The 27734-nt window shown below is 31.9% G+C and overlaps 1 protein-coding gene across 4 annotated transcripts in view; it reads right to left on the reverse strand.

Annotated features, from left to right (window-relative positions):
• The window catches only part of LOC132725965 (sal-like protein 1), a 91916-nt gene that overhangs the window by 30603 nt on the left and 33579 nt on the right, over window positions 1-27734 (reverse strand). For all 4 annotated transcript variants that reach the window (XM_060711194.1, XM_060711193.1, XM_060711196.1 and 1 more), the window contains exon 3: window positions 9899-11038. In XM_060711194.1, coding sequence (XP_060567177.1) covers window positions 9899-11038 — 1140 coding nt within the window. The remainder of the gene's footprint in view (window positions 1-9898; window positions 11039-27734) is intronic.

Raw genomic sequence — 27734 nt, forward strand, 5'->3', positions numbered from 1 at the left:
AACTCTAGTTCTTAGAAAACTGTCCCCGATGATCTTTAACACACATGACGTGCATCATGCCAAATGCATGAATTCTCATTTTTCATAACTTCGCATCCCCCTGGAGTCTGCATTTTGCATTTACAAAAAGTCATCAATTTCAATTTAGTCCCCCAGTAGTATCGAGAGGTCCTGTTATTATCAAATCCATTTATTTCTTCGAGAAAATAATAAAGTTTTCATAAATGGAAGTTGATGTTGGTGTCAATGTAAACATTATTGTCAATTTCATCATGTCTCGCGACTGACAGCGGGTCTTAGTCGTTGTGAAGCTTGACAGATTCTATAATCATATTTGATGAAAGCCTCTGCATAACTAGGAACTCCGTCTCTAACAGCGTGAAATATAATAACTCCACTGCAACGATGTGAAAGGTTTTGTAATTCGTGCTAATAAAATGCATTAACGGGGGAAAGTTGGAATCAAATTTAATAAGGCCATAATTCATATTCCCTCCATTTTTACAGATCGTGTGGAAATACAAGTTACAGGAGTTGACGGAAGGTCCCAGCGGGTCACGCAGATTTAGTAACATGATTCAAAGGGCTGTAAGGGGTTAAATGGGGCTAATATGGTAATGAAATTCAGAATGCTTTCTGAGAAAATATTGATCTTGGAAGTGTGGAAAAGACAAAAGCTAGAGAGCTAGAGACATTGTGAGGATAATTATGACATTGTTAACAGGCTGTTCACTGCAGGACATTGCTTTATGTCTCAACTTGTAAATAGAACGATGTGTCTAAAGGTTATAAAGAATCTACAATAGCAAAAGCACTATAAAGAAATACTTGATTAAGATCTTTTCTTTTTTCTTTACAGCTGAACACTGGAGAGGTCATTGAGCAAAAAGTCAAAAACACAAAATGAAAATGTCAAAAACACAACACAAATTAAACATGTTGATAATGCATGTATACTTGAAAAAGTATAAATATTATAATCCTTACAGTCTGTATGAGAGGAAGTTGTTCCCTAAAAGAAAGTAATTTTATTTAATCATATTTATGATACATGTACTAAGTCTTGCGTCCAGTGCAGACCATTATCAGTTAGCTCATTGGAGCCATCTGACCATTGTCGGCACAGTTAGCTATTCAGTCGCTCCATATTTTTAAAATTGTCCCTAAAAATAATAAATGGTTTAATCCAGACTGTAAGAAGGACAAGTCCATTTAAGATATTTAGCAGGGTAACAGTTTAAATAAACAAAAGCAATAAAATAGAGGAGCCTCAATATTACTTTTACATTTCTTTATATTTTAATAACGTAGAGTTAATCAGAAATGTAAGTCCCTAGCTAAATGTTTTCACTCCTGATTAAGTCATATTCGCTAAAAGCAATACAGTAAATAAACAGATTATAAACTGAAGCATTGGTGAACGTCAACTCGGGAAGGATTATTCTGACAGGTCGCCATTACCGACGATTTGAGAATCCGTCAGTTACAACAGCTTCTATCGTCTTTTATTACAACCATATTTGACGGAAATTCTTCCTTCTGTCAGGATCAAGTATAAATGCATCACCAAATAAGTTTCGCATTGACCCCGAAATATAATATTGATTTCATATTTGTGTTCAACTGACTAAGCACGGCGGTAGTTTGTCATTTGACAAATTGACGAGTTTTCTTCAGCTTCGCGATGCTTTCTTTTTGCCTTTCTTAATTAAGATGAACTTCAAGTAGGACTAAAGGCAAAGGGTTATTGTCTTGTAGTTTTCTTTCTGAATTTTAAATTAATATGATTTTTTTCAATCAATTATGCTGAAATTCCTTCAACAAGCTTCGCTAATGAGGTCTTTTCCATAATAAATAAAAGTTTAAAAAAAGTCTTAATAAAATCACTTTGCAATGAATGATCATGTAAAATTGGACAAACAAAAGCACTCGTTCTGATTTGACATTCCGATTTACATTCATTCTGATTTTGAATCGTCAGAAAAAAGCACTGGATTCAAAGAAAGTAAAGCACTTGTAAGACGATCTATGCTTACGTCTTCACAAAGCCTTTACCCATTTGACCTTGGATTTTTGTCATCATTTGACAATATGACAAATTAATATCTTCTAAAGCCCTTTAAATGATTTACAATTCACATCTACTTTTATGTTACTGGAAAATTCCAAGTACTCCTTTGTGACAACAAACTGTTAAATTTTCATTATATAAAAAACCAGTTTCCCTACCACTATCCATTACATTACAAACTTCCATTAAAACATTTTCAAAAAAACACATTTTTCAAAAACCCATGCTATCTTTTAAGCATCCCATATTTTAAGTAACCTCTCACATTTATGACTCAATTTTCATACGTTTTCTGTTTTATCAGAAATTCTGCCGTAATAAAATCATAAGCAATGTAATATGTGGTCCCCTCGGGAGGTGTCCCTTTACAAATTTTAGATAATATTAAGCTTCAATATCAAATCATTTCATAACTTTACATTTGTCATGATCCCCAATGGGGCAATCATATAATGGGTGAAAATATAAAGTAGATTCAACTCTAATGGTTCAAAGGAATTTATGTTGCACCACACATTGAAAGGTTCATAATACACTCTCAAAGATCATAATTTAATGGAATTGCATTAATTGTTTAATGGAAAATACAATTTATTGAGTGACAGATTAAATTCACGATACTGTTGAACGGTTTTCTGATTTTTTGGGGAGAACAGAATGTTATGGAATTAGTAGATAGGGGGTCACAGTCAATTGCACATAAAACTGGGGTTGATTATTGTCTAAAAATTGTTTAAAACGTTTCTACTTTGTACTCGCACAGTTAAAAAATACGTATTTCACTGTTGCAGTTTTAAACTGAAATTCAACGACATTTTGATTTGTTGTACTTAAAGTTTCATATAAAGTCCTGTTACAAACCGATATAAAAAAAATGGCGACCATTTTTCTGCAATAAATGTATATAAATTGAAACTGATTGTTGTATAACACATAAAAGTAATTTCTTTCATCATTAATGTTATTTCAAAAATCAAAGAAGACGTCTTTTTTTTACATAACATAGTTTGACCGATCACCAAGTTTCTATAATAAATCACCATTTTGCAAGATTTGTGATTTGCGTAATTTGTAATTATAATTCTTTGTTACCATAATGTTAATGACACATGTATGGTCAGGTGGCCATTGATGAATGTAACGCAATTTTAAATCGAGCATTTTTACTAGCACTTTCCAAACTTTGTTCACTTTTGAACAGTTTTATTCAAGATTTCCAACTTATCTTTCTCAATTTTTTAGATTTTCCATTTTGGGCATTCTACAGTTGTACAGAATATGATTTTTCATTTTAAACTTTGAACTTTGTAACGGCCATGATCCTCTGTGGGCTAGTACAGCAATCAAGGGCATAGTGGTAATTGGTACAGCAATCAAGGGAGCTGTGGTAACTGGTACAGCAATTAAGGGTGCTGTGGTAACTGGTACAGCAATCAAGGACATGGTGGTAACTGGTACAGCAATCAAGGACACAGTGGTAACTGGTACAGCAATCAAGGGCACAGTGGTAATCAAGGGCACAGTGGTAACTGGTACAGCAATCAAGGGCACAGTGGTAACTGGTACAGCAATCAAGGGCATGGTGGTAACTGGTACAGCAATCAAGGATACAGTGGTAACTGGTACAGCAAATAAGGGCACTGTGGTAACTGGTACAGCTATCAAGGGTGCTGTGGTAACTGGTACAGCAATCAAGGATACAGTGGTAACTGGTACAGCAATCAAGGGCATGGTGGCAACTGGTGCAACAATCAAGGGCACCATGGTAACTGGTACAGCAATCAAGGGCATCATGGCAACTGGTGCAGCAATCAAGGGCATGGTGGTAACTGGTACAGCAATCAAGGGCACTGTGGTAACTGGTACAGCAAACAAGGGTACAGTGGTAACTGGTACAGAAATCAAGGGCACAGTGTTAACTGGTACAGCAATCAAGGGCATGGTGTTAACTGATTCATCAATCAAGGGCGCAGTGGTAACTGGTACAGCAATTAAGGCCACAGTGGTAACTGGTACATTAGAAAAGCAATGAAGGTGGTAACCGAGTAGTAACAGACCTCATTTGGGTTGTAGCTGAATAAAACCAGCAAAACATGACTTGTGTGGTGACTGAGTTCAGAACTCGAATCATGATGGGAATGAAGTACAAATCTCAAGTCAAGGTATGTGTGAAAAACTGAGTGCAGCACTCAAGGCATGGCTGTAACTGAGTTAAGTGGTCAATGCATTAGTGAAAACTGAGTACAAGCCTTATGGTGTGGGTGGTAAATGTGAATGCACATCAAGGCATTGGTGGTAACAGAGTATAACCTTCAATGCATGGGTTGTTGTAAAGAAGTATAAACCTAGAAAGGTATGGGTGTTAAATGATTACAGTGCTCATGGCATGGCGGGGATTAACTTGTATTATTGTTTTCCTTGTATTAGGCAGCTTTTCCTTCTGCTATCATAAACTTCAGTAGAAACTTCAGAACTCTTTTAACACATTAAATCTAAATCTCTTTAATGTTGGAATTTAACAATACATTGTATTGAGGCAGACTTTTAAAACTTCATGTTGATCAATAATGTATAGTCTACACTTGATTAGGCAACATTTGCAAAATTTATTTACTTCAAGATAATGCATCACCTTAAAATTTCATTGATGAACAGTACAAAAAAACATCAAGTTACATTGTTTACCTTTTAAGGGAAAATCTGTGCATTTTTACATAATTCATCAACAGTTTTTTACCAACAAACTGCCAAAATTTCATTCATGCAGATGTTTAATTATGCCCTAATGAATATGTATGAAAGCATTAAAAACATGACTGATTGATCAGCCAGACTCCTCCTTTTCTACATGATCATTTAAATTTTGAAAATACATACATCCCTCTGATTGGTTGTTAGTTATGTTAACATAACAATAAGATTTTCTCAAATTTTGAATTTATTAAAACATTACAGATTTAGTTCAAGCTTTTACACTAAAATTGATAAGATCAAATCCCATCCTGTATAATTATCAATATATAATTGTATTGACCAATCAAATGTTTTAAATGTGTACCGGTACTTTTTAGAAACATTGTGTTGTAAATTATTGCTCTATAACATAGAAACTTCGCATTTGAGACTATTGCCTCATGAAATAGAAACTTTGTGTTGGAGACTATTTCCTCATCCAATAGGAACTTTGCTCCTTGAGACAAATACTTTGGGTTGGAGACTTTTGCATCATGACTGAAAAATATATAACCTTGATAACCTTAAAGATACTGGCAGTACTGTTTAATACCAGTATTAATACCAGTATTAGAAATTGTTATTTATTTCTAAAACAATCCGATATAATTATACTGGTAATTCCCTTAATCTGCTTTTCATTAAATGGAAACTCTATCAATAGATTGCCCTCAACTTCAAAGTAAGCCATGATTAATATGATTCTCAAAGACATTGTAACAGAAAGAACAACTACTAAGTTCAAAACACTAAACCCATTGCCACTAGATTTTCATCTAAAGATTATGAAAACAACAGCAATACACAATGGTCATGCAATTGTATCTTCTGTCTTAACATCTACTTTCTCAAAGAAAAAAAACACACTGCAGTAGAGTGTTTCAATCATAATTAAACATGAAAATCCTTCATACACACTGTTCAATTAATTACATTAACACTTTGTTTGTGCACTGGGTCTGTTTCTTTAACCGTCTCATAAATTACCTATCAATCGTGTTACATCAAAAGATCTTACCAAAGTTCATTTCAAATTCATCTTATGATAAATTCAAATGGAATTCTTCATTAAGTAACCATTGCATCTTTTGTAATTTGATGGCAGTTTATCACGCCATACAAAAACATAATTACTACAAACCCATCCTACAGATTTGATGAACTTACTGAAGTGAAGAACAGTAAGCTAGTAGTATGATGACAATGAAAAAAGTCTCAATTTTTGCATCAAATTTTAAAAGATTCTTATGCAAGTTACCATCATGTTTGGGAGGGTTTTTTTTGTCAATATTATCTCACAGTGAAGCCAAGTCTTCAGAGTGTGAAGCTAAGTTAAGTTCTTCATAGTGAAACAAAGTAAAATCCATCACAGTTACTTCTCAGTGAAACAATTTAAAGTACTTCACAGTCACTTTTCAGTGAAACAAAGAAAAGTACATCACAATGAAGCCAAAGAAAAGTAAAAGAGCAAAAGTTAGTTTAAGCATCATAACAATTATAAAGAAACAAACACTTCCAAAAAGAACAGTCAATGATATAAACGGCCTTTCACTCCTCCAATATGGTTGGTGCTATGGTGCTAACACCAAACACTGTACAAATGTCAGAAGATTGATAATGCATTCTTTTCAATCGTTGCCATAAGCAGTTTGCACGGAGAAACACAGCTTATTAATTTTCAATTTTACCTAATCAGATTGCCTTCATAATCAGTCCACAATTCAAATCATATTCAAGGGCTTACGCTGATCCTTTCTCATTCATCATTTCTCATTTTCTCACTCATTCTTTTTTGTCCGCGGCTCTCAATCCTGTCATACTAATATCTCATATCTAATATTGCTTATGAATTTGTTTGCCAGGAACGGGATTGCAAAGTAACAGTAAATTAACGTGCTTTCAGACAGCTTCCTCCTGAGTAAATACAATATACAGGACGAGGGCTTAGCGAAAGAGGGACTTATGGCGGAAAATGAGTTCATCATATTGTAAAACACGTACAAATAATATTTTCATCCACTGGTGAGAGGAAATTGCATTTATAAGCTTTAATGTTCATATTCCTATTATAATGATAAAAAACCTCAAGTCCTAAAAGCAAAGGAATTATTTCCAAATGTATCTAATGGCAATCCTATCAAAGAGTTTTATGGATTTTATGTTGCCATGGTAACAGCTTAATCAATAACAATTCAATAAAGTAGTCTTCATTTAACTTTATATTTATTTTACTTATATGCTTAATGGAGGCATTACATGGGAGATGGCATTTAAACTGTTACATCACATTAGTAGTCTACTGAGACTCAAATTGGAACTACTTTCCTAACTTACACAATACATTGGAAAAAAAACTTAAAATTTTAAATATTTTTCAAAAGATAAGCAGATTTTGATCTTAATGAGATGTCATGTTGTGACAATGGCAAATAATGATCTAATTTGTCATTTGAATTGACAGGTGACATCACCTTAACTGACAGCTTATTGAATTAGGGTTGTCTCCCTTTGTCATTATCACACTCCTGTGTATCTTGGTTTAACAAATTTGACAAAAAAATGCATATTCTATAAATTATTGCTAAATAAATTGAAATGACCCTAGGGGTAGGGTTTGTAATATTTTTTTTCTGGTTTTGAGGTATAATTTTTTCATCTATTTTATGATATCATTTGATTCATTGTATTTATTCAGATAGGAATCTGAATAAAATTATTCAAATATAACTTCAAATGATATGTTTTAAAATGGGAAAAAATAACACAGAATCTTGATACAATATTTCTGCAGGCATAATTTCTGCATACTGCATAACAAAATATGCGTGTTTACATAATGTGTTATGGCTGGAAGACATTCTACATCTATATATTTTCAATGATACATCTTTAATATTCTAGATTATGCATAAAATAAATGTAAAATTTATATTATATCGTCTGCAACTTCTCCTTAATGGTACAAAAGGCTTTTTACATACAATAGGCTTTGAGATAAAATCATAATCTAATTTGGCAGAAACTTACAAGAGACCTAAAAAGGGAAAAAGAGCCATGCATCAGCACTTATTCAGATAAACAGTATATATATATATATATCAAAAAACTTTAATGCACACACTTAACACTTTTGTTATAAAAGTAAAAAATGTCTTATATAAATTGACTAAATGTGTTATTTTTTAAAACGTTACTAATGACATTTATCTGTAATATTTTTGTCTAGAAAAGGGGTCAGAAATCAATTTAATGACGGTAGTATGCAATTTAACCATTCAAACACATTTTAAATTTTCAGTTTAAATTTCATTATTTTACAACTTTTTATTTAAGCATATTTTTTTTTCATTTTTAGCCGAATTAATTTACTTAAGTTTTTATTTTAACATGTATCCTAGGACTTTTGCTTTTCTTTATATATGTCCACTAATCATCGTCATATTTCATTTGAAGTTCCCTTGACAGGGTACAAATAAAATTTACAATCTCTTTTGCCAATATATTCAAGTTATTATTACAATATTAATTTGTCCCCGCTGATTTACCATCGCCCCTGAATGTTCAAGATATTGAGAAACATGTCAATTTAGCACGGGACATATATTATAAATCATATCATATTTGCCGATTTATTGAAGGAATCTTATTGCGTTGTTTGAATAGAGGCTTCCCTATCAAATCCATCATGATTGTGATATTGAAATATTTGTTAATATGACATCGAAAGATGTTATTCATACAGATCCGATGATTTCAGCAATAATGGCTGCCACATGATGGGAAATATTCATAAACGATGACAATCATAAAGGAATCGTTTTGACCCGTACTGACACTCCACGCTTTTTCTGAGGAAACGGAGCTGGTCCTGGGAGGGTTATTAATTTCACTATATGTGATTTATAGCAATAAAACCTGTTTTTCATACAACAAATATCAGGCTCAGAATCATAAAGGAGAATATGGGAATATTTTCATCTGATTACTAAATGCTGACAAATAAGTCTCAGATGATATGTAAGACAAAATATAAGGGGCAGAATACAATGCAAGTTGGTCACTGTAAAAGGGAAAGCTGAGATGACGGACATATTGGCCAAAATTCTTAAATCTTAATTATTCGAAATCTTCGATAAATCAAGTCATAATAGAACCATTGAGTATCTGAATGTAGATGAAATAGGAACAGTTTTCCATCAAATTAATCTTTATAACCTAATAAAAGCATAAGTTTATAAAAAAGAATCAAATAGTTTTTTTCCCCTTTTTATAAGTAAATATACAAGTATTTGTGAGTTATGTTTGGGTAATGTTTAATTTCTTTTCTAAACAATAGGATATGACAGAGCAAAAGCCTCGCACCTCAAATTTAATAGTCCATTTGTATAAGTAGAGAAATGAAAATACATTTGAAAAATATAAAAGTTATGGCTATTACTTTATAATGATGGAAATTTCCTACTTTTGAGTGTTTTATTTTTGCTGGACAAAAGCAGAAACAGACATTTTATTGTTTATTTACGTGAAATAACAATACTTCTTATACTTTCCTCAATTTGGGTGCATTATCAATATGAATTCAGCTATATTTTATGTTTTGCTCCTATAAACTGTATCTTTTGGATCAAACGATGTTTACCCAAAGTGCACAATAAAGCAGACACGGCTTTTACGAGTTTGGCATTTGAAAGGGTCAGATAATAAAATATAAAAATAAAAGGGAATCATATCTAGAACAAGCCCCTCGTAGACAAAGACTTCATTGAGTCCCATGATAAATTATATCACATAAAGTTATTGCAGTTTTATGTAATATAAGATTAGTCATAAAATATCGCCACTTATAAAACTTACCACTTTTTCAAATATATTTGTGATTAAAAGCGTTTTTCAAGTGTGCTGCCAATTTTGTATGTCGAAGATATTTTGTATTTGCATAAGCTTATATTTCAAATTGATCTGCCTTAAAGAACTATGATTTTTAATGAAAATTTCTTTCTTCATATAAAAAGAATTAATTTTAAAAAATCTACATTTTTGAAGAAAAATATACAATTCCAAAATGAATTTCAGAAAATATGGTTCAGTACTAACCTTTAGAGCCTGACCCACTGTAGTCAAGGATAGCGGATGAACTTGAAGAACTATTTGCTGAGGATACCTGCCCTGCCTTGCTTGCTGCTGACATCAACAGTGATGTTGGTGATGTAAAACTTGACACTGGTGGTTCTGATGTGGTTCCCCCAGTTGTGGATACTGACACTGTTTTCGAAGAAAGTTCTGGTGACTGTTGTCGAGTAGGAGAAGTTGTTCTTGACAACTCGTCTTTCGCCTTTTCACTGCTTGAAGCAACTTCTGATTTAGGTGATGGAGTTTCACGTTGAGAGGAAGCTTTAGATGACGGTTCTTGCTTAGGTAGACTTCCAAGGCCACCTTGTAAGTTGAATCCTGGGAAACCAGCAGCTGCAAGAGGAAGTTGGTTCATTAGAGCTGTGTGAAGTTGTTGACCATTCTGCACTCCACCTGCCACCAACTGTTGCTGTAACTGGTGTATCAACTGTAATTGCATTATCTGTTGCTGCTGTAAGTTGAATAGGGCTGCATGAAGCTTGCCAACATCTTTCTCCTCCTCTGGATTGTTTTCAGCAAACTGTGCAACCGCTGCCTTTGTCGCTTCCATTGGTTCTAACATGACATTAGAGCTAGAATTGGGATTCATGCCAGGTATTAAACTTTGTAATTGCTGCATGTATGCAGACAACTGAGCTGGTGTTATACTAGTCTTTGCTTTCTCTCCTAGTTCTTTTTCATTCATGTCATCAAAGTCATTCTCATCATCTTCAATATCATCAATGGATTTATTGTAATCATCTTCTATATCATCATAATTTGACTGGTTATCAAAATCTTCCTCATCACCACCTGCATCAACTTCATCATTACCAGTCTGGTAACCTTCAATATTTTCATCAGGATTTACATCAGCTCCTTGTGAACCATTCTCACCATCCACTACATCAGTGTCATCAGATGCTTGATTTGTAAAACCATTCATATTACACAGATCAGACTGGTTCTCAGTTTTTTCACTATTCTCTTTAAATAACAACATAGCTGAGTTCAAGCACTCTTTCTTATGTTTCAAAAGTTCATTTATATCCAAGAATTCTGCCTTGCAGTTTGTACAAAGATGAGTGTTGTTCATAAGGAGATTCTTATCATCAGTGACATCACCTGCAATACAGAAAAAACAACATTATAAATTGTGTAAATGCTGTCAGCCAAAAACTGCAGTAAAAGTAGCTATAAATAGCTTGCCGCCATGGTGACATCACAATAAAGTTAAAAATAACTTAAATATATAAAGTCAATAAGCACGAAGAAAACACAACAGCCACTGTGGTGTAGTGGTAAGCATACTGGACCGCCAATCCAGAGACCTATAGTTCAAGTCCTGATTTTTCTCGTAATTTTTCTGTGTATATCCACAAACATTATAAATCAGGACTTATATATCACTTAAATGCTTATTACTGGCAACTCATATTGATTCAACTCAACTAAAATAAAAAAAGATAATTCAAAATCTTTACTATTGTAATGTTGCACACACACACTTTAATCACATCATCTATTAGAACAGCAAATATGCATTTAGAATAATTCAGGTCTCAAATTCCTTTGAAATTTTACAAAATCTTTCCAAGACATTTTTTTTTGTGCCGAATCACAAGTGGATAAAACAATTCAAAATGTAAATAAAGCTGCAAAATTCATCATTTCTATAGCTGCATTGTTGAGGACGTCAGGCAATCATAGGCCGATCCTATCACGAAACACAAAGGAAGTTTTGATTACAACATTCAGCAATGCATCCATCTTTTTTCCATCAATCCAAATTATCATGGCATATCAATATAAAAACGTAATTGTGCCGATTAGATGGCCGATGATATGGTCAAAGAGCAAGTGCACAAGAATAAGAAGTTTAATCAAACCCAACCTTTTACTAAATGAAAGAGTAACTATCAATAGCTGATATCAATGAGCTTTTGCGGAAATAATTGTCAAGGGTTAAGGCTTGAATAATGAAGGTTGTGAAAACATGTGCCCCTCGGGACACGTGTAAAGAAGTCCCTTGACCCAGAAGTAATCAAAGAAATACAATCTGGTTTGCTGTAAATATGAGCAGTCATCTACAGGCATGATGGAAAGGGGGAGGGGTGTTGGGGAAGGTCTTGATAATAAGGACTTATAAGGACATAAAAATTTATGAATTTTAAAATCTAAGAACAACATTGATCATAAATTGTTTTATGTACTTTAAAAAAAAAGGAAACAGAATGATGCTCTGGAGTTATTGTGTGTTGAGTCCCTATGAAAGGATTAATTTTTTTATAACAAAAGATGGTTAAATAATTACAGTATTCACAACAGACTTGCAAAAGATCCACTGGAAACTTTTATCTATTTATTCTAGATGAAGTATTGCAATATATTTGCCTTGCAAAAGCAACTTTTGGAAAAGTGTCCATTTTCTTTTTATTTCTTACTCAGTTTTTGAAAAATTTTCTCTGATAAATCAAATTGTTCAGATTTACATAAAAAAGCCTGAAAATTCATTATTTTCAATGATTTTTTTTAGAAATCTGTCTCTGAAAAGTTGAAGGACCTTCATTAGTCAATTTAGTGCCTCAAGTGTACTAAAATGAAATATGTCAAATATTTTCATAGCTTTTCTCTAACTGCATTAATATTTTCAGAAGCTCCCTAATCAAATTGACACCTTCGCCCATTGATAATTTGTCAACTTTATAAATGTGTGACAGAGCACGCCCCTAGAGAGATAGTGTAATCCCAAATCAAATCACTGAGTTATGATCACTAATATTCAAATCTTATTCCTTAAATGTCTTTAAACAAACAATGCTACGAGGGATTTATAGCAGGTTTCTGAGATTTCCATCTCGGGAGCCCTCGGCCTTAGCTTGCTGAAAAAAATGACAAGCATCGTTTTCAGAAATGTCACAAAGTTCGCATTAATGTTAATTTGTGACAACCTATAGAAAATGAAAACCTAGCATTACTGACAGACCCTGCCATAATTCGTAAAATTTACGGCCTTTAGCTCTCTGCTCTGACACAATTGCTTCAATTTTCTTATAATTACACCATCCTTACATCACTTGATTTGATTTAGTCCTTTGTCTAAGAAACTCCAGCCCTATTGGAAATTAAAACTTGCCACTTTATTAACAATAATTTCGGGCTGTAATTACGTTTGAAATAGCATAACCCCTCATCTCCACCTATTAATCTGTCATCAGGCTCCTCAATACGTTAAACAAAGACACGTAAAAACATAATGGTTAACTGCCTGTGTAAAAACGAAAAATCACTAACTGCCCCGCTACAATATTTCTGCCGTTACCCTATCCTGTGCTATTTAACTTCTCGACAAATAAGGTTTTACTTAATTCAATAAAACTCGCCTTAATTCTGAAGATGAATGCAAATGATTAAAAGTACATGTATAATTTCGATCATTAAAAAATAAAAACAACAAAACAACATTCAAATCTATATCAGCTGGACTTTCATTTTGAAACGCTTCTCTTTCTTTAATTTTTTTTTCTTCCTTTTTTAGATAATAAAATTTTTTATTAAAAGTCATGCATATACGTCTGCGTAATAGAGCAATAATATTATCTTTAAAGTAAATAGATGACGGTGGATTATATATCTCCGTACATATCATCATAACACTATAGTCAACCATTCATTTCCTTTCCAGCCACCTATCTATATAGAAATGCGTAATTAACTTATATTAAACAAACCGAACCTTGGCTACAAAAATAGCTATGACTTACGCTGGCTCTGTAAATTTTAAACAAAGTACTTTCGTACACCTATACATATATCCTTAAGTCAACTTATTCAAATATTTAATCAGTCACAATAAAGAAGATGAATTGTTCATCTGAATGCAGATGAAATAACACATTATAAGAATAATAATATCATATAATACCAAGAATAATCCTGCGGCTGCTGCAATTTCTCATTTGTAACACTTCAAAATTATTTTTAATTTAATACACGCGTGAAAAAATCTCACTCCACATTTGCACTCCCTATCCTCTGTATATTAAATTTATTAGATATAATTATACCTAGAATATTAGCAATATTTTCAGCCAATCAAAACACCCGATACACATGACCTACGATTTCATTGGCTAATTTAATGATTTGATCAAAACTTTAATGTGAAATTTCTTACAGATTTTATCAACATCTGATTATTTAGATATACACGTGTCAGTCTAGTTAATATTTCATAATCTTTCATATCTTGAAAAATTTATTCCCCAAATTAAAATGTCCCAAGGCTAGCTAGGTGCAGTGTAACATTGAAACAGAATATCAGTTTATGATTTGACAAGATCAAGTACAATGCATGCCATTGTCCATACAAGCAACACTAATAAATGTTTAGTATCATAAGTACAATATTTGAAAGCATTTCTCATAAAGCAGAAGTTTCTGATTAATTAGCAAGTACCTTGGTACAACAACGAGACAATAAATCTGACTTGGTAGATTCTATGAAAGAAAAGTGCCACTTGAAGATTCAAACCCCCAAGTGGTGAGAGGCAAGTGGTAGCTAGTGTAAGGTAAGCCACCAAGCTTTAAAGCAGCACACCTCCAGATTCATGGTAATTTTCGTGAAAATTTTTGAAAGTATCTTTAGATAATATATAGTGAGTTGAACAAAGAAAGTATTTCTTACATTGCAAACAGCACTTACAATCCACATAAACTACCAAAAAGAGGTCAAAATATGCAAAAATAGCCCTCTTATGCATTAGTAACGATTCAGAAATATGTTGATCAATACAGCAAAATCAATACAGCAAAATCAATACAGCAAAATCGGTTATTAATAGCACATAACATATTTATACATAATTATATTTTTATTTTTATCTTGAATCTTTCTACTGATATAATCTGGAAATATTGTTGGCTCATTTGGAGGCATGCAGCTTTATACCCATTTTCATAATAAAATTATTGAATATAAAAAAAACAATATTATTCTAATGAATTCAGCAAAAAAGTAGATTCTTTCGCATGACGACTATTTTTGTAATATCATTTCAGTTTTTACTGATTAACACTTATGTATATATCACCTCTGAAGGTAAAATCATATTTCAAATAATAAAAGTGATTGAGGTAACATCCATTTTTTTTCCGTCTGTGTATGAAATTAAATAGTAATAAATCTTGAATTGTCTTTGATGTACATTTTTTTCAAACTGTACTTTCATAAATCAAATATAAACACCTTAAATTGAATCTAAAATTTCGATTTTGTTGAACTGCACACATTTAACAAAGATTATACAAAAATGAAATAATTTTTACAGGGATGGTTACAAGATTCATAAATTGGCATTAAATCAAAATTAATAACATTGCAAATCTTTCAATCATGCAAATACTTTTAACAAAGTAACCAATTGTAAAAAAACTGAACATTTTAAACGTAAATAACAAGAAAATGATGTCTCAATTAAAGGTAAAATGTAGTGTACATCAAAGCCTAAATGGGATTACGAAATGGGCTAAAACCTCATAAATATTGCTACTAATTTTCAAACTGCATGATTATATATTAATATATAATATCTCTTTACAAATAAAAATTCTTCTGATAAAGTCCACACATAAAATTATATATGGTTTTCATGCAGCCTTACTTAACGATAAAAAAAATACAAAATGATTGAATCTGATGTTTCCAGCCTTACAAACAATACAAGAAATGAATACAAAATATGATTCTGTCTGATTATCCCATTGTCTTAAATGTGTTGTCTTTTTACTATATTGGTACACTTAAGCATGGCACAACATTTACATTGCTCTTGTTGTTACAGCACCACAAAGATGTTCATTCTGTGAAATATAGGGTTTGTCCAAGAGAAACTTCAAGGACTCAACATTGTATTGGGGGTGGCCGGCCACACTTTAAAGTTGGCATCGTTGCTAAGGCGCTCAAAAGGTTTAAGGGGAAGCTCATTCCAAATATGCAATGGTACTTTGGCCTAAGATAAACAACCAATGAGTATGGTAATTGGCCTAATCATTCTATGAAAAAATGTCCCATGCTTTTAACCAATGAATATGGTGCTTTGGCCTAACCATTTCATGGCAAAAAGTCCCATACTTTTAACCAATGAATATGGTGCTTTGGCCTTAACATTTCATGAGCAAAGATTGCTGAGTAATTCAATGGTATCACTATTCTATCTTGCCACATCAAACTAATCTTTGATGCAGATATAATCCATTTGTTAATTTATGGAACACTCTTCTTTCATACTGAACATAAAATTATATTTTATATGCGCTTTTATTTAGAATAAATCTCCTGAAAATTTTTGACAAGGCAATAAATTTTATTAAGTATGATATTAAAATTGCCTTCTCATTCAGCTTCTATAATATTGGATACCACACACACGCGTAAACAAATGAAAACAAATAAAAATATATCAAAGACTTCCTATCACTGTTAAGAGATGTCAGACCGTAGATCTCTACAAGTTTAATATTTTGTAACACTATGCTAAGATTATAATTTAGTTAAATATTACATATTACACAAAATGTGATTTAACATTAATGTTTTGCACCATCAGTATTAATTTGATGTCTTAACCATTGGTATCTGTTTCTATATCTATACCTACTTTTATTTATGTCTTGCACCATCTGTATCTATTTCACTTATCAGTTCTATGTCTATTTTACTTATGCCTAGCAGCACCATCTTATCTATTTCATTTATCTCTTGTACTATAAGTTCTGTATCTATTTCACTTATGTCTAGGGCAATCTGTATCTATTTCATTCATGTCTTGTACTATCAGTTCTATGTCTATTTTACTTATGCCTAGCACCATTTTATCTATTTCATTTATGTCTTGTACTATCAGTTCTTTATCTATTTCATTTATGTCTTGCACCATCTTATCTATTTCATTTACTTCTTGTAAAAAAAAAAAAACGAAGAACATACTTGTTTGAAATCAATTTGAATAAAAAATAATTGAATGTACGCGTGTGGTTGGTCTTTTTGGAATCATATTTACTTCTTATGTCATTTGTGTTTTCTTTTTCTTGTTTGCACCATTTCTAAGCTACATTGTAATTTATTTATTGTTATAAGCCTTGAATGATTTATATAATATACAATACATATCTACTTACATATCTACTTACACCTATAGACTAAATTACTTTGCTCTGGATCTAAAGATTCAAAATTCATATTCATATGGGACGTATCCACTGGTCTGGAATGTATTTTATAATTCAGCTAATGTTTTGACATGTTGGGATATGAATACCTTCCCAAAAATGAAACAGTAATCATTTTATGAGCTGGTTTCAATTTTTATGACTTATTCTGACAGCGTAAAATCACTTAATACAGATTTAATTGCAACATGTCATAACTTTGTAAGCAGATACATGTGATAGATTGATACCGTATTATAATGTATGCATATATAATTTTTCCCATAATAAAATTTATTAAAAGAAGGCATTAAAATGTGTACGAGCGTACTTATTACAACACCAGAAAAGAAAAAAAAAAGATTAGTTGAAATAATATCTTATGGGTGCAAATATTCAACAGTTCAAATTATTGTTTATTATAAAATTTATAGTGTTAAATTTAAAACTAAATACAGGTGTTTCAAATTTGACATTGCACCATTTTCATGTTTAATTGTTGAATTCTGCTTAAGCCAGTCCTAGGGGGCGTGGATGGTAACTTGCACTTTCCAGTACTGTCCATGAATAGGCTCAAGCCAGCAACATTTTCAATTTTGTCGTTTTGGGTATTCTTAAGGGATTCTGTTTTTTCTATTGAAGAGAAATTAGCCAGTCTCTAAATGACGGTACTTGAGCAATCTATGACGTACAGATTCGAACTTGCAACTCCAGAATAACTCTTACACATGAATTACTGATAAAATATGATTAATTATTTTATTTAAGCATTAGCATATTGGTGACTAATAATGATATGAATGGCACCAATAAAGAATCGAGCTGGCCTGTCATTCTATTGGTCTAAAATTGTTGGCTCCTTGAATCTTGAAAATGCTCTAGTAAGAAAAAGATGGTTTCATTAATTTTAATGCGGGACCAGTCTTAAACCACACACTTCTCAATTGTTTATTTATTTTTCACTAATGAAACCTAGATTGAGAATGCCACATTAAAATATATCAACAATAATTCACAATTTGTAATTACACTTAAATGACACTTGTGATATTAATACTTCATTACGCAACATTATAATGGCTAACAAATTATATTAAAAACATGATTCATGACAGATTAACTGATTAAATTTATATTGTAACTTAAGTTGCAACCATTTACTTGCGTGACTTACTAATATTAATATCATTTTCATATTATTCATGTCAAATTTCATTTTTAGTGCCAATGTGTCGGGAGAAAATTATATATAAAGCAACCTCTAATACTTAAACGATATTAAAATCCATATTAAATTGCGATGTAAAACTGTAATAATAATATACCCCATCTATCTTGAAATTCCTCTATGTCAAGTTTTACGTCCGGCAACAATGACGGCCAACCATTTGTTGCGAATACTTTCAATACATCAGTAGAATAAAGGATATCAAATGTAAACTGTTTTGTATCCATTGAAAAAAAGATACATTCACGACCCTAAATACTCTACGTTCAATTATAATCATAAAATGATTTTTGTGACCTGTGTAATTTGTCTCAATTTTTGGTAAAGTTCTTGTCATTAATCGTGATATGACAAGTGTCTCTACCAGTCGCGCTATAGCTGCGATGGTAAGTACAAAAAGTATCAATTATTATTATGTGAAGGTTCGACTTGCAAGCAAAGTTTTTGACCTTAAAGTGAAGTACAAGCAAACAATTTGATAATCAAGCAAGCACTTTTCAGGGGGGAAAACAGTTTTTTTAAAACAACAAACATTATTTTTTCTTCTCTCTTTAGATTAAACAATATGCTTAAATGCTAAATCTCCAGTTAAACAATTAATCCTGATAAAGATTGTCAATTTTTTTTTATTTCAGCTGAGGTAAAAAAAAATGCCCCTGTACCTCTTTTTAAAATCATACATTTTTGTGAAAAGAAAAAAAAAACCAACAGTATTTTCTCTACAATTAAAGAATAAAAAATTTTGGGATAATTGCTGAGTCATCAAAAATAGCTTTGAGCTAGCTGCATCTTTAATAAGCACTGTCGTCTTTAAATTTTTTAATTTTAATACCAGTATGCGATTCCACCATTATCCAGTAAATTAAAGTAATGCGGCAGGTTTCAAAGTTAAAGTTTATTATCATTTTACGTAACTATTACAAAATGATTTAAAGTTGACACAAAATTAGAAAGAGTGAATTCAATTGTAATTCATCGTAAACTTCAATTGCATTCCTTAAAATGGGATAATATTTCAATAAGATGTCTGTGTCTGCTTTTGCATCTCTGCCTAATGCTAGATCTGTCAATGAAAATTTGCATTCTCTTACAACCCTATCCATTCAGAGCGGCATATTTGAATCTTTACTCATCTTAAAATATATGTCCAAATTTGATTAAAATTTATCCTTTGCTTTTATAATGTGACACCTCGAACAGATAGAGGGGGCCACCTGTTGGCTGTCTCGCTTACAATTATTATGAAGTTAGGTCTTAAATCATTGTCATTTACTTCTTTATTATCACTTCCTAAAACTATAATCATCTAGGGACAAAATGATTTGCACGGGAAACCTGAGCTTGAACATCAAAATTGGACCCCAGCTAATCTACCCTTACAACTCACAAAATATTTTCTACCCTTTGTAAGAACCTGTACATAAATTCTCTTCACTCATGCAGGTTAATGTCTCCTAGTCAAATGGTTGGTCCTATTTAAAAATGTCTCCAAATAAACCTTTCATCTTTTGAGTCCATACATGCAGAATTGTAGAAAAAATACAAACATGAACAAGTAATTATCAGGAAACAATAAAGGATTCATAATTATTAATTTCTTTAAACAACTTTTATAACAAGCATTTCTTATAATGGAAAATATTTGAACTCCCTTCATGTTCTATTATTCCTCCAAATTCAGTTAAGTTATAAGCATTTTCTGCTTTTTGAGGTCCCAGATAACGATGAGGACATTCAGGCTAATAAGTCACAACAATATATATATTCTGGCCTAAGGTCACTACTTCAGACTGCTCTTGTATAATCCCATACATTTAAAGGGGCAGCATGGCAGACTTTTTATCAGGTCCGAATAGTAATCTTAGAATAGCAAGCTGTGTGGGTTCAAACCCAGTTAGGGGCAAGCCATTGTTTCCTTGAGCAAGAAACTATACACTAATTGCTGTTTCAGGATTCAAGAGCTTGTTTTTAAGCTTATATGTTCCTAACCAATAGAAACTTCAGTCTGTTTTAACTAATCCCTGAACTTTAAAAAAGGTAGGTCAAAATAAGACACTGGACCATTACACAAAATTGAGGGAAAATAATTGGGGCGGAGTAATGTAACTTTGAAGATGTTTTGTTGCATGATTCATACACTACCTGCAGACGTAGTTTCTTTATAGTGTAGTTACGCCATGACAAAAGGACACTGGTATTAAATCCTGCGTCCAAATATATATGACAATTATAACTTGTCACTTAAAACAGCACATCTGCCTTGAAATTAAATTAACAGGTGACAAAACTTTTACATTTTTTCTTGATCCTTCTTTATTAATATATGGCCTTTGGCACGATATAAAATACCTAGCATCTTTACAAAGCATTGGGTAATTTAACTTTGCCTTTGAGATTTGATATAATGCTTTAACCCTCCAATGAGCAATTTTCTTACATAAAGCCACCATGGGAGACAGTGGCAAAGACATTATATGAAAAACATTAGTAGCTTTACAATTATCCACTTTTTAACACATTACAAATTGCTATCAAAGCATCCTCTGTGTTTGAATTCATAAAGAATATCATATTTATATGGATGGTTGTTATTTTGAACAGCTCATTTCTTAAAAATTTCTGTTGACCACGTTTCATGCTGGGAGTCGAAACTGTTGGTATTTACTGTAAACTAATCGATCAAATGACAATTGATACTGCATTCCACTGCATTTAAATCACCATAAACTATAGCTAAATTTGCAATAAAATATCATAAATCTTCAAAAAAAACAACAATTAAAGTATTGATACTCAATGCTTCAAAACGTTTAAATCCTCTGACCACTGTAACCTTTTGCTGGGTCAATATTTTTAATGCATACAAAAATGACCATCAATTTTCTTGGTCGACTTTCGCCCACAAATCTGTTAGAAAAGATTTCAGAATCAGTTATATTGACTATAACTGCAATTTCAAACTGACCCATCCTCCGACCGTAATTGTATCTGGATAATTAAAATGCAAATGTCCTTTTCATAATCGTTTTAAGTCAATTTGTTCCGTTACACTGCGGACAATCGAGGTGCGACCTTACAATAGGGACAGTTCAGCTTGAATCATCCCGGATATTGAAAGGGTCAGGGGTTGCACTTTGGGGCGGCTATTAGTAATTGTGCGACTACAGATAGAGCCAGAGAGAGCAACTTTCTCCGTGTGCGTGTGGGCTTGAAATGATCCGTCCCATGTCAAATATTTGCCTGACCCATGACATCACTAACGAAGCTGGGCGGCTCAAAAGAATCGGACAACGCCACAATAAAAGCCGTCATAAACTGAACTTTTGACATTCGAAATTCTTTTGAAACGTTTTCACAAATATTCAAATAGTTGTAAATAAAATCTTAGCCAACTCAGATTTCATAATTCACATCAAATTAATTTGAAATACCTTTTCCAAAGTAAATAAAAGTTTCTTATATATAATTAACCAGGTGCACAAAAATTTGTATCCCAGATGTTTTGTTTACTTGTCAAATTTTATACCTTAATATTTTATCTGATACCTTGGTTTATTTATTTTATATGAAATTTATGGAAATATAAATGCTAAATGACAGCTCATTAAGATTTTGGTATATTAGATTTCCAGATTTTTTCCCAATAATTTCTTCTCTGATAAAAATACATATGAAATTAATATTGTTGAATGTAAGAAATTTGGCAAAAATTAATAACAGCTTTAAAGGGAAACTTGCTGTCAATTAAAAAGTTATTTTCAACAAACCACAATCTGTTGTTTGTTTTCTATCATATTACATGACTGTGAATTTCTATTTTCTTCAAATGAAAATTGGCTGGAGCTGCAGTGCGTTAGATCAGAGTTGTTGCCCTTTGATGAATGGAAGGGTTACTACCCTTGAATTCTTTATTGATATTACAACTGATTGCTTAGACTATTAAAAAAGGATGGGTTTGAAATATGCAAAACTTAATTATCATTTATCAATTTTTAACACAACTTTTTTTTTAAACAATTAAATGCATTATTCAATATTATTGTATTTCTTATCAACAATTAATCAAATCATCGTTGATTTTAACATTCAAATAAATAGTATAAAAAAGTTGTAAATAAAGCAAAACAAAACAAAAACTACCAAATTGTTAATAGATTTGATTTATATGTTCAATCTGGAAATGAAATAATTTAAAAAAAATTAAAAACAAAATACATTATTAAATTTGTACCTGTTTTTATTTCCATTTTCTCACTTGAAAAAAAAATATTATCAGAAATGTCTTAGCCTTTTAACATTCCGACCAAAAAAGAACTGAAAAAAAAAATTGACACACACTTATCAATATTTGGATGTCTTCATTTGAAATAATTTTAATAGGACTGAATAAATGATTTTCAATGAATTAAGGTATTTGTAAAACCATGGCCATTATTTCATATTGTATTTCAGTTATCAAGTACACATCCAAAATATGCTTGATAAGTTAAAACAAGATTAAATTTGTCTGTGTCCAAACCAACCATTTAAAAAGAATCGATTATCAACAGAAAATAATTAAATTAAACAAAATTGATAAAAAATGTATAAAAAAATCATGGAAAGGTACCGGTATTCAACAACCTTAATGCAAAGCTGATAACCATCTTGTTTCCTTAAAAAAAGCAAGGATGTATTTTTTAAGGGTGATTTTCTTTCGCTTAAATGAAATTTAACAATTAATTTATAGTGTTGAATACAAATCAAATCATGTAGCAGTCATGGCTAATGTGCCTTGAAATTTTAAATCATTTTCCACCCCATTTAGATTCAAATTGACAAAAAGCAAACAGCTTACACAGGCTAGTTGGTTCTTTAAACATAATATACCAGTGATCCATGTCATGCACACATACATCACTTAATTAATATGTGTCTGCAAAAATCACCGTGCAGACGGCAGCGCAACAGCCACTGCTTTCTGTGTGGGTTTCAAACGTGCACCTCCATTTTCAAATAAAATTAACAATCATTACGCCATCGAATGCATAAATTCAATAAATTTATAATAATTACACCTCATAGGATTTAGATTTAGAAGTCAAATCATAGGAAAGAACTATTAATGCCCCCAATAATTTAATTATGACTAAGGCTGCTGGTGACAACTGTATCACACCTGAATATGGTCAGCACTGTCCACTTTTTAGTCAGGAATAATTTTGGAATTTTCCCCACAACGGATGAAAAGGTTTCGGTTGGTCCAGTTTAAAAGATACACTTGGTCATTTAGGATAGGGTTAAGAAACAAAAGAATTTATCACTTCAGACTCATTAATCTTAAAATAATAAAGATCTTTTTTTATTACACAAAGAAATTTGTTTTTTGAATTAAAATTTCATAGGTAACGTACAATAATCTGAATACAGTATCAAGCTTGATTTTGAATGCTTAAAAAGGAAACAAAATCAATTAATTTACAAAAGCTTAAGTACATCAATTTGTAAGTGAAGCCCAGCACCAAACTGTTTAAGATTTAATCAGCGAGACCTTGTACACGAGCTCAACTATCAGGGTTACCCGTTTCAAAAGGTGAGGTTTTAAATTTGTAGCGGTTTCGTCAGATATACTTCAAGTATTAAACGCGCATGAAACGATCGCTGTCAATAATTTGTTACTCTTTTGCCGCATCAGTAATTTCCTTTATGATTCCCTCGGAAACCTGGTAGAAATTTATGTCCCGTTTTGGATAAATTAAAAAGAAAAGTTATAATCTCTAATTTTGCAAAATAAACAGTATCAGCGCCGTTTTGTTACCAGCATTGGGAGCCCCGGATTATAATGTTTAATAATGACCTGCCAAAACACTAAGCTGATGAATAATGATTGCGGATTTATTTTGTTATCTATGAAAAATAGAATATTTATCGCCATTTGTATGCATTCATTTGGAATGAATACTAAAGTTATATTTTTTTCTACTTTATCAGGGGATTATGCAACACACTATTTCTTTCACAGATAACCTGCAACTATAAAACTCATGCCAAAAGAGTTTAGGCAATTTCGTATTCAAATCCATATCATAAGTTATGGGGCAATAAAAACTCTGGGTAAGGTCTAAACAGATTTCTGGCAATTTAAAATATCCTAGTGATTCCTTGCTGGAAAAGAGCATTAAAATTCTGATAAGAGAATCATTAATTCTATGAGTAAATTAAAACCTTTGTGGTGGAGGCAAATTTTTAAAATCAGGGAAAACAAACAGGAAGTCAACTTTCAGTATTTTCAGTTGGCCCTGGTCAAGATTAATACACTCCAAGCTTAGGACATGTGGAGAAAAGATACCAACAGGACTAAAAATGTAGAGAAATGACTACACAAGGACTTTTTGAGAAGACACCACCAGGATTTGTGGAGAAAGAACACCACCAGGACTGAGGACTTGTGGGGAAAAGACACTACCAGGACTTGTGGAGAAAAGACACCATCAGGACTTGTGGAGAAAAGACACCACCAGGACTTGTGGAGAAAGGACACAACTTTTCCCTGTATGAGATGATAATCTGTTTTATGCTCATAAAAGAATAAAGAAACCAAAAGTAGTCAAAGAAGGGCAATAATGCATACTACTGACTTAACAAAGGGCCATAACTCCGCTATTGTAAGTTGAAATCATAAACTAATTTGTATTTACTTGTACTTGATATAAATATGCAGAAAAAACAAATTCCTGCCACCGTGAAGAGACACATATCCAAAGTGAAAACAGACAAGCATTTCGACCAAGAAGCAAAGTGAAATTATAAAGCCAAAAAATCATCTTTTGCAGAATTAACACTAGAAGTATTTCAATCTTTCTAATTGAAGACTGATTGACTCTTTCAAACATTGCTTTTTCTCGAAAATGACTTTACATGACTGAAAGTCTTACAGACCCGATTCTGTGTATGATAATCTAATAAGATTTATTTCTGGCATATAAACAGACAGAAAATAAAGAATCTATGTGCCGTAATAAAAAACGAACACATCATTGGGGAGATTAATGCTTGTTTAAATTAAGTGAACATTTCATTATCTCAACTACATGAATATTCCCATGAATAGTGCTTAAATTTAGAAATTTTGATAATTAGAAAATTACAACATAGACACTAAATGCCCATTGATTATACGCCTCATTTCCGACCTTATCTTTCTTCATATTTTTCCAATTTTGACAGGAATTTCAAAAAAACCATATGCCCCTGAGAACATACAGGGATGTTTCAATATATATTACAATGCAATAGGTCAGCTTGTTTTTTGTGTGAATTTCTACTCCTTCGCTCGCGAGTACGTTAGTGTTGTACAGCTAGAACACTGGACTCTTCTAGAGAGGTTTGAATCCTAAAAGTGTTCAAAGTTTCTTTGGATTTCACAGTCCACACTGATGTGAATACTTTGGTTTACAACACCCAAGAAGTAATCATCCGGCAAAACTTAATGTCTTGAAATTAATGGAATAACAAACAAAGCAACATTGAACTTATTTTCTTCTTGTTTGTACTTTTCATCACAGTACCTGTACAAAAACGCTGAACAACTTTCCCTTATAAACATATATTCATTAAACAGGAAACAGTAAAAGAAATGTCAAAGAATCTTCTAAGGAACTGTTCATATTACTTTCAGAGTCTGAATACGGTATCTTAATACCTCTTGACTGAAAATGTAAATATATATATACTGATAAAACTGTAACTACGTCATCATGTATAGAAACATTTAGATTTATCAAAATACTTTTAAGATAAATTTTTTCAGACAAGTGGAAAAAAAAAGGATCTAAATCAAGTCATTTACCCCAATCAGTTTTGAAAAACTACAATTTTCACATCAGTTCTTGTTTTCCCATTTCTAAACAGGTATCTATCTTAATTAAGACACCTTGCTGGCTGGGCAACGACTGTGTCACTCTTTCAGTTGATCCTATGTCTTTTTTTCCCATCATTATTTTAGAACCAGTCAAACATTTCAGATTCTGATACACAATGTGGCATTAATAAGCTCATGTTATTAAATTTCAAAAACATTGAGAGACACTTAGAGCGAGGGTATCATTATCATAACTTTTCCGATATATTATTTTCTACCCATTGTACGGCCAGTGATAAATACCTTTAAGATCCGCCCCTTGGAATCATTTCACACAGCTAATTTAGAAGGCGTAGAAACTTTATCTTTTTACCCACCTTTTGTTAATGTCCTCCGAAAGATTTGTTAAATTTTCAAATTTGTGGGAAAAAAATATCATTGTCAATTTTGAAGAGACATATTTTATTGGTGTCAGTATAAAGAAGGGAGCTGAAGGGATTAAACGCACAATTTCAAGAGAGCTATCTGCATAAATTTCAAGAAAAATAACAGTACTTCAAAATGTAAACTGCTATTATAATGCAGTTGGCACTAAATACCGACACTGAATATTTAATGAACATTTTTTTTTTAAATCCTTTATTTTTTTCAACATCTTTCTTCTTCAATTTTGCAATTTTTGACAGCGTTTTAGTCTTTGCTGTTTAGCACACACAAGAAGCTACTGTACATGTCTTTTATAAAAGCTTTATTGATTCTGCACGTTGGTAACGTAATTATAAATTCTGCTACCTCAAAAATTCTTTTAATCGTACGTCTGACACAAATGAACGTTTGTTATGAAACAATTGATGCCTTATAATATCTCGGGCTTTTACATCATATTCAATCTATTTGTATTTGTTTTATCAGTTACGATCTAATTTTGGATTTCTGACGCTGATATCGTTTTTATTACAATATATACTAAATGGTACAAGATATTTTACATTTGATATTCACCTTAACTACGAAAACTACAAATAATATACACCGCAATCAAACAGAGGTGAAAGAGAATTTGTACATTTTCAAAAAGATGAAATGACTTGTGATGTCTTTATCTTTATCAAAAAATGGCATCGGAGATTCATCTAATCACATTAGAAATTTTGGTAAATTTCTTTAATCTCAGACTTCTACCGAGTTCTCAAAATGATTTTATACTTTTAAACCGTGTTTAGTAACGTAAAGATATGAAAGAGAGACATTATATGAAAGATGGCGGGTTATTGTAACTTTCTGTTTGATAAACATCTTATTTAATGGTACAAAAGTTCTTTCTGATGTCTGCATGTGATAATTTATAAATATATTTTAACTGTTGAATGTAAATCTGTAAGGAAAAATCAATTTACAAAAGTCATAGCGAAGAGGATAAACGAGCAGTATGCATTCCTCGTTAGCATTCTTCCTGATACATGCAGGAAATCTTTGTCTCAGTTATGAAATCTAAAATCATGAAGTCAAGAGAAAAATCAAATATATTACACAAGTTTTTTTTA

Source organism: Ruditapes philippinarum, unplaced genomic scaffold (genome assembly GCF_026571515.1).
Source record: "Ruditapes philippinarum isolate M1 unplaced genomic scaffold, ASM2657151v2 ctg554_1_1_1_1, whole genome shotgun sequence".
Classification (NCBI taxonomy): Eukaryota; Metazoa; Mollusca; class Bivalvia; order Venerida; family Veneridae; genus Ruditapes; species Ruditapes philippinarum.